At 56.0% G+C, this 11,210-nt stretch overlaps 1 protein-coding gene across 4 annotated transcripts; it reads left to right on the plus strand.

Annotated features, from left to right (window-relative positions):
* Nucleotides 1-345: 345 nt before the first annotated feature.
* Nucleotides 346-9,939, plus strand: nanos3 (nanos homolog 3). Of its 4 annotated transcripts, none has more exons than XM_015348922.2 (3): nucleotides 346-1,019; nucleotides 4,673-5,484; nucleotides 8,969-9,939. In XM_015348922.2, exon 3 carries the CDS (start codon nucleotides 9,032-9,034, stop codon nucleotides 9,560-9,562), a length of 531 nt encoding a protein of 176 aa, XP_015204408.2. In that variant the 5' UTR covers nucleotides 346-1,019; nucleotides 4,673-5,484; nucleotides 8,969-9,031; the 3' UTR covers nucleotides 9,563-9,939. The 4 variants fall into 4 exon arrangements, with proteins under 4 accessions (XP_015204408.2, XP_015204409.2, XP_015204407.2 ...); XM_015348923.2 differs by lacking the exon at nucleotides 346-1,019 and having other exon boundaries at nucleotides 3,747-5,161; nucleotides 5,280-5,484; XM_015348921.2 differs by lacking the exon at nucleotides 346-1,019 and having other exon boundaries at nucleotides 3,747-5,484.
* Nucleotides 9,940-11,210: the final 1,271 nt, after the last annotated feature.

Here is an 11,210-nt window from a genome sequence, read left to right on the forward strand (position 1 = left end):
GCTCTCTTACACACATACCAGGGCTGGAGCAGGAGGAGGGAAGAAAAATTAAAAAGACCTTTTGTCCAATCAGCACCGTACAGCTTATACAGTTTGGCCAATAAGATACACAGGTTCTGGGTCTAGCTGTGTAAGCCGCACCCCCTCCCTATTCCACTTCAAGAGTGTCTGTCTGACAGCCACGCCCACTGGGGCACACGAGCACCCAGTGAGACACACACATTCACGAGCAGACACGCACGTGAGCTGGTGATGAGTGTGTCTGAGGGGGGTGGCGGGGGCTGGTGTATAAATACATCTGTCTGGGCTGTGAAGGGAGGAGAGAGGAGAGAGACAGAGGGGGAGGGGGAGGAGGAGGAGAGGAAAGGAAAGGAAAGGAAAGGAAAGCCTACTGCTCACAATTTTCATTCAAACCGACACGGATTGCGTGTCCTGGGCTGCACTCAGACTCTCACAGCCACCATCCAGACAGAGAGACTGGAAGGCACTGGAAGAGGGAGAGAGACGGGCTGGAAGAGGGAGAGAGAGACAGGGTGGAAGAAGGAGAGAGACAGGGTGGAAGAAAGAGAGAGAGACAGGCTGGAAGAGGGAGAGAGACAGGGTGAAAGAGGGAGAGAGAGATAGGCTGGAAGAGGAAGAGAGACAGGGTGAAAGAGGGAGAGAGAGACAGGCTGGAAGAGGGAGAGAGACAGGGTGGAAGAGGGAGAGAGAGACAGGCTGGAAGAGGGAGAGAGACAGGGTGGAAGGGGGAGAGAGAGACAGGGTGGAAGAAGGAGAGAGAGGCTGGAAAAGGAAGAGAGAGACAGGTTGGAAGAGGGAGAGACAGGCTGGAAGAGGGAGATACAGGCTGGAAGAGATAGAGACATGGTAGAAGAGGGAGAGAGAGACAGGCTGGAAGAGGGAGAGACAGACTGGAAGACATTAGCGACAGGAGAGAAAGGGGAACTCTGGGCAGCAGGGAGAGAGAGGGGGTGCAATCGTGATTCCTTGTGGATAAGCCAGCCCAGAGCAACTGAGGGGTGAGTACTCTGAACACTAATCATCATCAATCATCATCGTCCTCATCCTCACCATCTCCTTGTAGCAGGTGTGTGATGCTCTAGCTGTGCTGAAAGGGAAGTGCTGTTGTGTAAACTTGCAGTGTCTACCTGCAGATTGAGTGTCTGTACAATGCATGCGTGTGGGTGCGTGTACAGTATGTGTGAGTGTGCGTGCATGTGAGTGTAACTGAGTGTGAGTGTGCGTGCATGCGAGTGTAATTGAGTGTGTGTGAGTGTTCTGTGGCCATGAGCTACTATCAACGGCACGACAGAAATAGTAACGGCTGACAAACGGTGTGCTGGGACACTGTCACAGTGGAAATGAATTTTCAGTCTAAACGTGGCTGAACTTCTGTTGTGAATTTTGTGTATGCTGGTGCTGGTGTCAGAGAAATTGCCCAGGAGGTGTCTGTGAGCCTGGAAACGATTGTGTTCCTCACAGGGCTCAGCCACTCTGTGTCAGACCCCGAACCTGCCCAAGCACACTGGGAAGAGGTACGGAACCCCAGAGTGGTAATACATGGTACAAATACAATACACCTGTAGCAAGACAGTGAGATCAGGGTAAAAGCACAGCCCAGTGCAGTAAGGCCCAGTGAGATCAGGGTAAAAGCACAGTCCAGTGCAGTAAGGCCCAGTGAGATCAGGGTAAAAGCACAGTGCAATAAAGCACAGAGAGGTAACTAAGTGAGAGTAAAATTTAAGCTTTTAAAATCATAATTTTGAAGTAATGTAGAAATCAGAAAAGTGTGACTTGCTTGCTCACAGGTTTGTGAGTGAGCAGTGTGAGTGTGTGTTCACAGGTTTGTGAGTGAGCAGTGTGAGTGTGTGTTCACAGGTTTGTGAGTGAGCAGTGTGAGTGTGTGTTCACAGGTTTGTGAGTGAGCAGTGTGAGTGTGTATAGATAGAAATGTCTTTATGAGGTGTGAATGTGTGAAAGACAGACACTGTACCCGTATGAGATACACTGTGGGACACCGGGTGTTTCTGAGTTTTATGCGTCTGTTAGTGTTTTGCACTGTATATCCGTCAATGTGAAAGTGTATGTAGCGTCTGTGTGAATGACTCTTAACTGGGAGGATGTGGGTTCAGCTCCCTAGTGAGCCCAGTTTTCCACCCTGGCCAGCCGTGTAAGGAGAGGGAATGAATGGCAGTGAGAGCAGGAGTGTGTGTCAGCCCCTGTGGCCTGGGAATAGGAATTGAATTGTGTTATTGATCCAGTCTGGGGCAAGCAGACACAGACAGCCGTGCCCACGGAGAGCAGTGACATTTCCACAGACCCTGAAACGGCACGCAGACCCCCTCCCCCAGAGCCTCCGCACAGAGCTGGACAGCTGGGGGGGTCCGAGTGTGTTTCCTGGCAAGTGGGCTAATACAGAATAAAACACTGAGGGGTGAGGCTCACTCCAACACTCCCAGGTTCCCCTCCGAGACAGGAGGTCTTTGCTCTTTGGCCTTTGGCTTCAGTCTGGAATCAACCAACAGTCTACCCCCCTCCCTCTCCCTCCCCCTCCCTCAATTCAATTCAGTTCAATTCAAGGTGCTGTATTGGCATTTCCAATAAGTCAAATCAGTGCTGCCAAAGCAAAACATATACAATTAACATACAGCAAAAATCTACAGACATTCACAATACAGACACAGTCATACGATATTTACATATAGAAATATGGAGCATTATTGGGAGACAGGCTCACTGTTCCTCAGGCTGTGACAGGAGATCACATACTGGGCTGCCAGTTCAGCTGAGTTCCCTCCTCCCTCTCCCAGTGGGATTGGGAGTTGTTGTGATTCTGGCAGGTGTGGGAATTCTGGGATTAGATGTGTAAATTTAGGGAACAATGTTTCTCTAATTCCAGAATATCTGTCACAGTGCAGTAGGACTCTGTCTCTATTTCTCCCCGCTGGCAGTGGGAGCACAGCCTGTCCTCTCTGGGCAGCCAGGTCTACCTGTGTCACCCAGTTTCTATGGCCAGGCTGTGGTCACTGAGCCTGTACTTCGTCAGGGTCTGTTTCTGTTGGCTGTTATTTATCTCGGTTAGATATTCAGCTAGTGTGTATTGTCTCTTTAGGGTTCTGTAGCATTCCAGTTTATGTTGTGTTTGTGTGTGTGTCCCAGTGTGTGAGATATTGCTGTTTGATCTGCGCTGTGATGTGCTTGGGTCTGAGTTGTGGTGCTCTAGCAGTGCTGTCCTGAGGCTGGCTGGTGTCGGTGTGGCTCAGGTCGGTGAGCCTCAGGACCAGCTGGCTCAGGGGGGTCTGTTTTAGGGCTTTGTGGTGGTAGGAATTGTGGTCGCTGTTTTTTAGGTTTAGCCAATACTTTACTACTCTTTTCTGTATGTTTATCAATAGTGAGTACTGGCCTAATTCGGCCCTGCACCCGTTGTTAGGTGTTTTTCTCTGCACACGGAGGATGTTTCTACAGATCTCCATGTGCGGAGTTTCTGTGGGGTGTTTGTCCCATTGGGTGTAATCTTGGTCAGTGAGGGGACCCCACACTTCACTGCCGTATAGGGCAATGGGTTGGATAACACTTTCAGATATTTGGAGCCAGATTCTCATTGGTGGGTTGACGTTGAAGAGCCTCCTTCTTATTGCGTAGAAAGCCCTGAGTGCCTTCTCCCTCAGTGCCTTCACTGCCAGGTCAAAACTCCCAGATGAGCTGATGGTGAGACTGAGATATGTGTAGCTGGATGTGTGCTCCAATGTGTTGTTGATGAATGTGAATTTGTACCTGGTTCCCCGAGGTCTGGCTTTCTTCTGGAAAACCATAACTCTGGTCTTGTCCAGATTGACTGTCAGTGCCCAGGTCTGACAGTACTGCTCCAGCAGTGCCAGGTTCTGCTGCAGCCCCTGTCTGTGGGCGACAGCAGGACCAGGTCATCTGCGTAGAGCAGGAACTTGATTTCTGTGTCGTGTAGTGTAAGACCAGGAGCCGCAGACTGCTCCAACATACCTGCTAATTCGTTGATATAGATATTGAACAGTGTTGGGCTCAGGCTGTAGCCCTGTCTCACCCCACGTCCTTGGGTGAAGAATTTGGTCCTTTTGTTTCCAATTTTCACTGCACATTTGCTCTCTGAATACATTGATTTAATTATGTTGTACACTTTGTCCCCTATGCCACTTTGGAGTAGTTTATAAAACAATCTTTCGTGCCACTCACTCTCATTTCACTTTCACAATCATTTCACTCACTCTCCCTCACACTCTCACTCCCTCCCTCTCGCTGTCCCTCATTCTCCCTCTACCTCACACTCATCCTCATTTCACTTTCACAATCATTTCACTCACTCTCCCTCACACTCACTCTCACTTCCTCTCACACTCCCCCTCTCTCCCTCTCCTCCTCCGTCCTGTCAGAAGGGGGCGCTGTGTGCTGTGTGTCTGCTCTGATCGGAAGACAGGACAGTCCTGGGGTGTGTGTGTGTGAGTGAACATGTGGCAATGTGTGTGTACAAGCTCGTTCCCGATTCCCAGGAAACATTCAACGCTGTCGGTGAGTTTGTGTCCAAGGGAAACCACTGGCCGTTGAGTGTACCCTGTGCCTCGAACCCGCGTCATCGTGCAGGGGTGGCCTGAGGCTGGAGAAGAGCTAGCTGGTGATCTCGCTGACGTTGCCCTACCACCAGAGTGACGCACAGGAGCTACATCCGCCCCGAGACAGAGGGACGGGCGGGAGCGCAAGATGACAGCTCTGCACTCACACCGTTTCTGGAGCGAATCCCCGAAACTCTAGGTAGATTGAGTACACAGATGCACCCTTATTAATAACAACAATTTCACTTGGGGGGGGGGGAGGAGGAGTCGGTCTACCGCCATTTTGGCTCAGCCGAGCCAGAGCACAGTGCATGCAGTTGCTTGAGCCAAGATGTCCGACGTACAGCAGGTGTTGCCACACAGTGCCCCCTGGTGGCAGAAAGGTGGCAGGGCATCACCGCGGTCCCAATCCACATTCATCGCTGTCGGTGGGTTGTGCTGCTTGACTCGAACCCGCTGAGCGATGAGTGAAAACTGTGACCTGACTCTCGAGGCGCCCGGACAGGCCTTCAGCGGGGTGAAGCCCAGGTTTCATACTGCACGTTTCACACTGGAACCCAGCCCGGGTGGGAGCCGAACAGGTGAGAGGGAAATGGAAAGGTAGAAAAGTGTGGACTTACACGTTCACATTGCGTAATTGTTTTGGTACGCTGGCGCGTCGGTGTCTGGTGTTGTTGCCCTCTCTGTGTGTCACGGCAGGTGGAGCCTCGGGTTGCGGGTTCGAGCCCGGCCGCCGTCTCGAGCGAACTGCCCCTCCCTGTGGACACGCCTCTCTCTCCCCCAGCCGGCCGCGCGCCGGGGCCGAGGGCGGGGCCTGGCGGCTGACGTCACGGCGGTGGCTGGACAGAGGGGCTTTGCAGCCCAGTGGACCCGGCAGGTACTGGACTCGCGCGGCCAGGCGGAGGTAAGCGGTTCCCCCAGGGCTGCGGGCGCGCAGCCGCAGGTGCCCACGAGAGGGACAGCGTGCGCTGTTAAAGGCTTCTAGTTAGTTTATGTTTAATTAATTAACGCTTTATGTTTTCCTTTCCTGATATTCTCGGGGTCTCCTGTTCGGTCTTATTATTCCTACTGTGCTGGAGTTCGGGGTACTGTCTGCTGGAGTTTTGGTACTACTGTGCTGGAGTTCGGGGTACTGTCTTCTGACGGTTGGGGTACTACTGTGCATGAGTTCGGGGTACTGCGCGAACGCCCGGAATTCTCTTCCTGCTGACTGGTGACAGCCCCGGTCCTGATGGCCTGAGCACCTCTCTGAGGAGCTGCTGCAATCAGCTCGACTCGCGGTCATGTCCGACGAGAAGAGAGGCGCCGACCCTGTCTGTAACCCAGTCTGAAGCGACCGGGCCGCAGCTGGGCTGCAGGTCCAGCCTGGAGCTTCGCGGTTCGCCGGTCCGCTCACTTGCGGTTGCCGTGGCAGAGCTCTCAGGACGGGCGAGCGCGCCAGCCGTATACACCCCGCACCCCGAGGGGCAGGCCTGGAGATGGGTGCCACCTATGCGCCGACAGCCGGTGTAGCGGGGCGCGATGCGAGGTGCGCTGGCGTCTCTCGTCGGTGTCCAACAGACCTTTTAAGCAAAACAAAAAACACAAAGGAGACGAGTTTGCAAAACGAACGCAAGAGGAAACTTCTTTATTAATCTACTTTCGGGCGTAAATCGCTGTTTTTCCCCTGAATGCGGTTATTTCATAACTCCGCCAGAACCGTGCGATTAGCAGTGTTACACTAACGGGGCTCGTGTCCGGCTCGTCCGCGAGATCAAGGTGCCCGAACCCCAAACCCCGAGCCCGGTCGGCACCGAGTCCGCTTTCCTCCTGGGTTGCGCATAATTAAAGTTCCGTTTGATTTTGTTACTGAAAGTCTTGACTTTTTCTGATGGGGGTTCTTAAGTAAAACTTGATTGAAATCGGGATAAAAGGAATAAAGTGAATCGATGATCAGGTAAAAGGTAGAATATAGTCCCCCGAGACCGGCCGTGGCTCTGTCGCCCTGTTCTCTCTCAGGAGATCTCAGGTCGGCCCTCTTGAACGCGCGTCTCTGTTCTAATGGAAGCTCGCATGAAACGGGTACTTACTGGCTGTGTGTGTCTGTCATGGCGCGATGCCTGATGACTCCATTGTTGTTAATGATAACGCCCGGACGCAGGCAGCTAGATCAGCTCAGAGACACTCTTCCTGCACTCTGGAGCCCCAGTCCTGCGCGTCTCCCCCTCTTCCTGCACTCTGGAGCCCCAGTCCTGCGTGTCTCCCCCCGTTTCTGCACTCTGGGGCCCCAGTCCTGCGCGTCTCCCCCTCTTCCTGCACTCTGGAGCCCCAGTCCTGCGCGTCTCCCCCTCTTCCTGCACTCTGGAGCCCCAGTCCTGCGCGTCTCCCCCTCTTCCTGCACTCTGGAGCCCCAGTCCTGCGCGTCTCCCCCTCTTCCTGCACTCTGGAGCCCCAGTCCTGCGCGTCTCCCCCTCTTCCTGCACTCTGGAGCCCCAGTCCTGCGCGTCTCCCCCTCTTCCTGCACTCTAGAGCCCCAGTCCTGCGCGTCTCCCCCTCTTCCTGCACTCTAGAGCCCCAGTCCTGCGTGTCTCCCCCTCTTCCTGCACTCTAGAGCCCCAGTCCTGCGTGTCTCCCCCCGTTTCTGTACTCTAGAGCCCCAGTCCTGCGTGTCTCCCCCTCTTCCTGCACTCTAGAGCCCCAGTCCTGCGTGTCTCCCCCTCTTCCTACACACTGGAGCCCCAGTCCTGCGCGTCTCCCCCTCTTCCTGCACTCTAGAGCCCCAGTCCTGCGCGTCTCCCCCTCTTCCTGCACTCTGGGGCCCCAGTCCTGCGTGTCTCCCCCTCTTCCTACACACTGGAGCCCCAGTCCTGCGCGTCTCCCCCTCTTCCTGCACTCTAGAGCCCCAGTCCTGCGTGTCTCCCCCTCTTCCTGCACTCTAGAGCCCCAGTCCTGCGTGTCTCCCCCCGTTTCTGCACTCTGGGGCCCCAGTCCTGCGCGTCTCCCCCTCTTCCTGCACTCTGGGGCCCCAGTCCTGCGCGTCTCCCCCTCTTCCTGCACTCTAGAGCCCCAGTCCTGCGTGTCTCCCCCCGTTTCTGCACTTTGGGGCCCCAGTCCTGCGCGTCTCCCCCTCTTCCTGCACTCTGGGGCCCCAGTCCTGCGCGTCTCCCCCTCTTCCTGCACTCTGGAGCCCCAGTCCTGCGCGTCTCCCCCTCTTCCTGCACTCTGGAGCCCCAGTCCTGCGCGTCTCCCCCTCTTCCTGCACTCTGGAGCCCCAGTCCTGCGCGTCTCCCCCTCTTCCTGCACTCTGGAGCCCCAGTCCTGCGCGTCTCCCCCTCTTCCTGCACTCTAGAGCCCCAGTCCTGCGCGTCTCCCCCTCTTCCTACACACTGGAGCCCCAGTCCTGCGCGTCTCCCCCTCTTCCTGCACTCTAGAGCCCCAGTCCTGCGCGTCTCCCCCTCTTCCTACACACTGGAGCCCCAGTCCTGCGCGTCTCCCCCTCTTCCTGCACTCTAGAGCCCCAGTCCTGCGCGTCTCCCCCTCTTCCTGCACTCTAGAGCCCCAGTCCTGCGTGTCTCCCCCTCTTCCTACACACTGGAGCCCCAGTCCTGCGCGTCTCCCCCTCTTCCTGCACTCTGGAGCCCCAGTCCTGCGCGTCTCCCCCTCTTCCTGCACTCTGGAGCCCCAGTCCTGCGCGTCTCCCCCTCTTCCTGCACTCTAGAGCCCCAGTCCTGCGCGTCTCCCCCTCTTCCTACACACTGGAGCCCCAGTCCTGCGCGTCTCCCCCTCTTCCTGCACTCTAGAGCCCCAGTCCTGCGCGTCTCCCCCTCTTCCTGCACTCTAGAGCCCCAGTCCTGCGTGTCTCCCCCTCTTCCTACACACTGGAGCCCCAGTCCTGCGCGTCTCCCCCTCTTCCTGCACTCTAGAGCCCCAGTCCTGCGCGTCTCCCCCTCTTCCTACACACTGGAGCCCCAGTCCTGCGCGTCTCCCCCTCTTCCTGCACTCTAGAGCCCCAGTCCTGCGCGTCTCCCCCTCTTCCTACACACTGGAGCCCCAGTCCTGCGCGTCTCCCCCTCTTCCTGCACTCTAGAGCCCCAGTCCTGCGTGTCTCCCCCTCTTCCTGCACTCTGGAGCCCCAGTCCTGCGCGTCTCCCCCTCTTCCTGCACTCTAGAGCCCCAGTCCTGCGCGTCTCCCCCTCTTCCTGCACTCTAGAGCCCCAGTCCTGCGCGTCTCCCCCTCTTCCTGCACTCTAGAGCCCCAGTCCTGCGCGTCTCCCCCTCTTCCTGCACTCTAGAGCCCCAGTCCTGCGCGTCTCCCCCTCTTCCTGCACTCTGGAGCCCCAGTCCTGCGTGTCTCCCCCCGTTTCTGCACTCTGGAGCCCCAGTCCTGTGTTTCTCCCCCCTTTCTGCAGACCGGAGCCCCAGTTCTGCGTCTCACCCCTCTGCCTGCGTACGAGATTCTACGGTGAACCAGGATGGATCGGAGGAGACCAACTTTCGACTTGTCCAGAGACTACCTGGGTCTCGCCAAGCTCGTGATGGAGATCCGGTCCGACCTGGTGCCCCAGGAAAGAGGCGGCTCCAGAGGTCCGGAGGCTGCGGGGGACAGTGGGACAGTGGCCGGGGTGTCCAGCCCTGGAGCAGCTTGGCCCGGGAGCGGGGCTTTGGAGCTGCCCAGGGACCCCCAGGCACGGCAGACTTCCCGGCTGACCCAGCGGGCTGGGGGACAGAACACCGGCTCGCGAGGTGCGGAGGCGCCGGCAACCCCCAGGAACCCACAGGAGCCCCGCCGGGCTGAGAGCCGCCCCCCGGCCGCGGCCCAGCGGCGCTGCAACTTCTGTTTCCGGAACAAGGAGTCGGAGAGCGTCTACCTCTCCCACAGCCTGCGGGACGAGCTGGGAAAGGTGTCCTGTCCCCTCCTGCGGAGGTACGTGTGCCCGGTGTGCCACGCCTCCGGAGACACGGCCCACACCCTGAAGCACTGTCCCTCGAGGCTGCGCAAGTGAGGGGGGGCCCGGCCCCTGGCAGCGCATCCGGTCGAGCTGCTGGACGTTTTTAAAGTGTCCGAGAGGAATTATTTTAAACTGTTGCCTTGCTTATTTTAGCCGTGGTGTTGTGGAATCGGCGAGCCAGTTCGTGTGCGGCCAGCTTGGCGCGGACCTGGCGAAGACGAGGGGAACCCAGCGGGTTTGGGAGCCCCAGCGGTGCACGCGAGAGTTGGGGGGGGACTTGTTGGGGGCCACATGGACGGTCGCTACTGCACGTTGTCCGAGTCGGGGACTGTTTTCTGCGTTTGACTGTGTTGTCTCTTTGTTAATGTGATCCGTACGGTTGTCAAAAACCCATTTTGGTATAAACAAACAAAATAAAACCGTAAAAAGTGCCCCCCGGCGTCGGCAATTTAATCCTTCCAGCTGGCAGGGCCGCGAGGAAGTCACTGAGCGCCCCCAGATTCCTGCTGCTGGAGTTGCTCTGCCAGACTGCACCAACTTCAACAGAGCTGTCCGGGCACGCCGACTGGCACTGACAATACAAGCCTGGAATGGCTTTCCGGGCGCTGCAGTGTCCTGGAGGGTAAACAGTAGTGTAAATGCAGGGGGTCAGAGGTTTACTTGAGTAACAGTCCGGTATTCTGCCAGTACAAGCCGTCCAGTTACCCCTGTGGCCAGGCCTGTGGCTTCTGTCTCCGAGCGAACTAGAACCTACGGTATCCAGTATCGCCACTCTCTGCAGCCCGTTAATTGAATTGTTCTCTCTGGAGTATCCTGTTGATTCAGCGTCTGAGGCCCTCACTCCAGTGAAGTCTCTAGCAGCCACAATATGCCTCACTGCTGCTCTCCTTTCAAAGGTGAGGGGTCACTGATCAGTACAGCCCCCCCCATACTTGTCTATATGTTACAGTTCCTCACAGATATCAGTTATCAGTTCTTATCTGACTTCTAACAGTAGTGTTTGTTTGAAGTTCCCAGCAGTGTCCTGGCCGGGTCAATGACAAAGTTCAGCCACTTCGTTTCCCCAGCCACTTCCCTTCAGAGGTCTCGGGCAGAGCTGAGCCCCATCAATGGCAGGGGAGTGGCTCCCAGGTCCACTGGCTCTCTCAAGAGAGAAACTCTGTGATTATTATCAATTATGTCTTTCTTCATCAATTAACTCCCAAGTACAAAGCTGGTCACAAAAGCTTCACCGGATTGATGTGGGAAATTCCAGGGTCTGTGGTATCTGGTCTCCCTCTGTGGGTGAACATCCCAGTTCTGCAAACACTTTAGATCTCCTGCTCGGCTATTTCAGTTCTGTTGATGCCAACAGGAAGCACCTCTGAAGAGAAGGGGTAGTGATCAGTACCGGACCCCACCCCTTCATCTTGTAGTGATTTTGAGGATCTGCTTTATACCTTATTCCACAATACCGACAGTTGAGATCCTGCGTTTATGGGTTTGGGTGCTCAAGGATTCCTCTAGGCTCGCTGTAGTTCTCCCATAGGAGGGGGTCTATGGGCTGGTTTGTTCTCTGGCTGAGCACTGTGAACCTGCCCTCATACGGAACAGGATCCAAAACAACACAAACATATCGACTCTAACCTTCTTACACATAACCAACTTTTAACACAGACGCACTGACTCGCACACTCAGAAACACTGAGATCTGTAAGACACC

The sequence above is a fragment of the Lepisosteus oculatus genome, chromosome 11 (genome assembly GCF_040954835.1).
Source record: "Lepisosteus oculatus isolate fLepOcu1 chromosome 11, fLepOcu1.hap2, whole genome shotgun sequence".
In the NCBI taxonomy this organism is placed as follows: domain Eukaryota; kingdom Metazoa; phylum Chordata; class Actinopteri; order Semionotiformes; family Lepisosteidae; genus Lepisosteus; species Lepisosteus oculatus.

Excerpts from the sequence above, each read along its gene's own strand:
- nanos3 (XM_015348922.2), top strand. The coding sequence starts at position 9,032 with ATGGATCGGAGGAGACCAACTTTCGACTTGTCCAGAGACTACCTGGGT.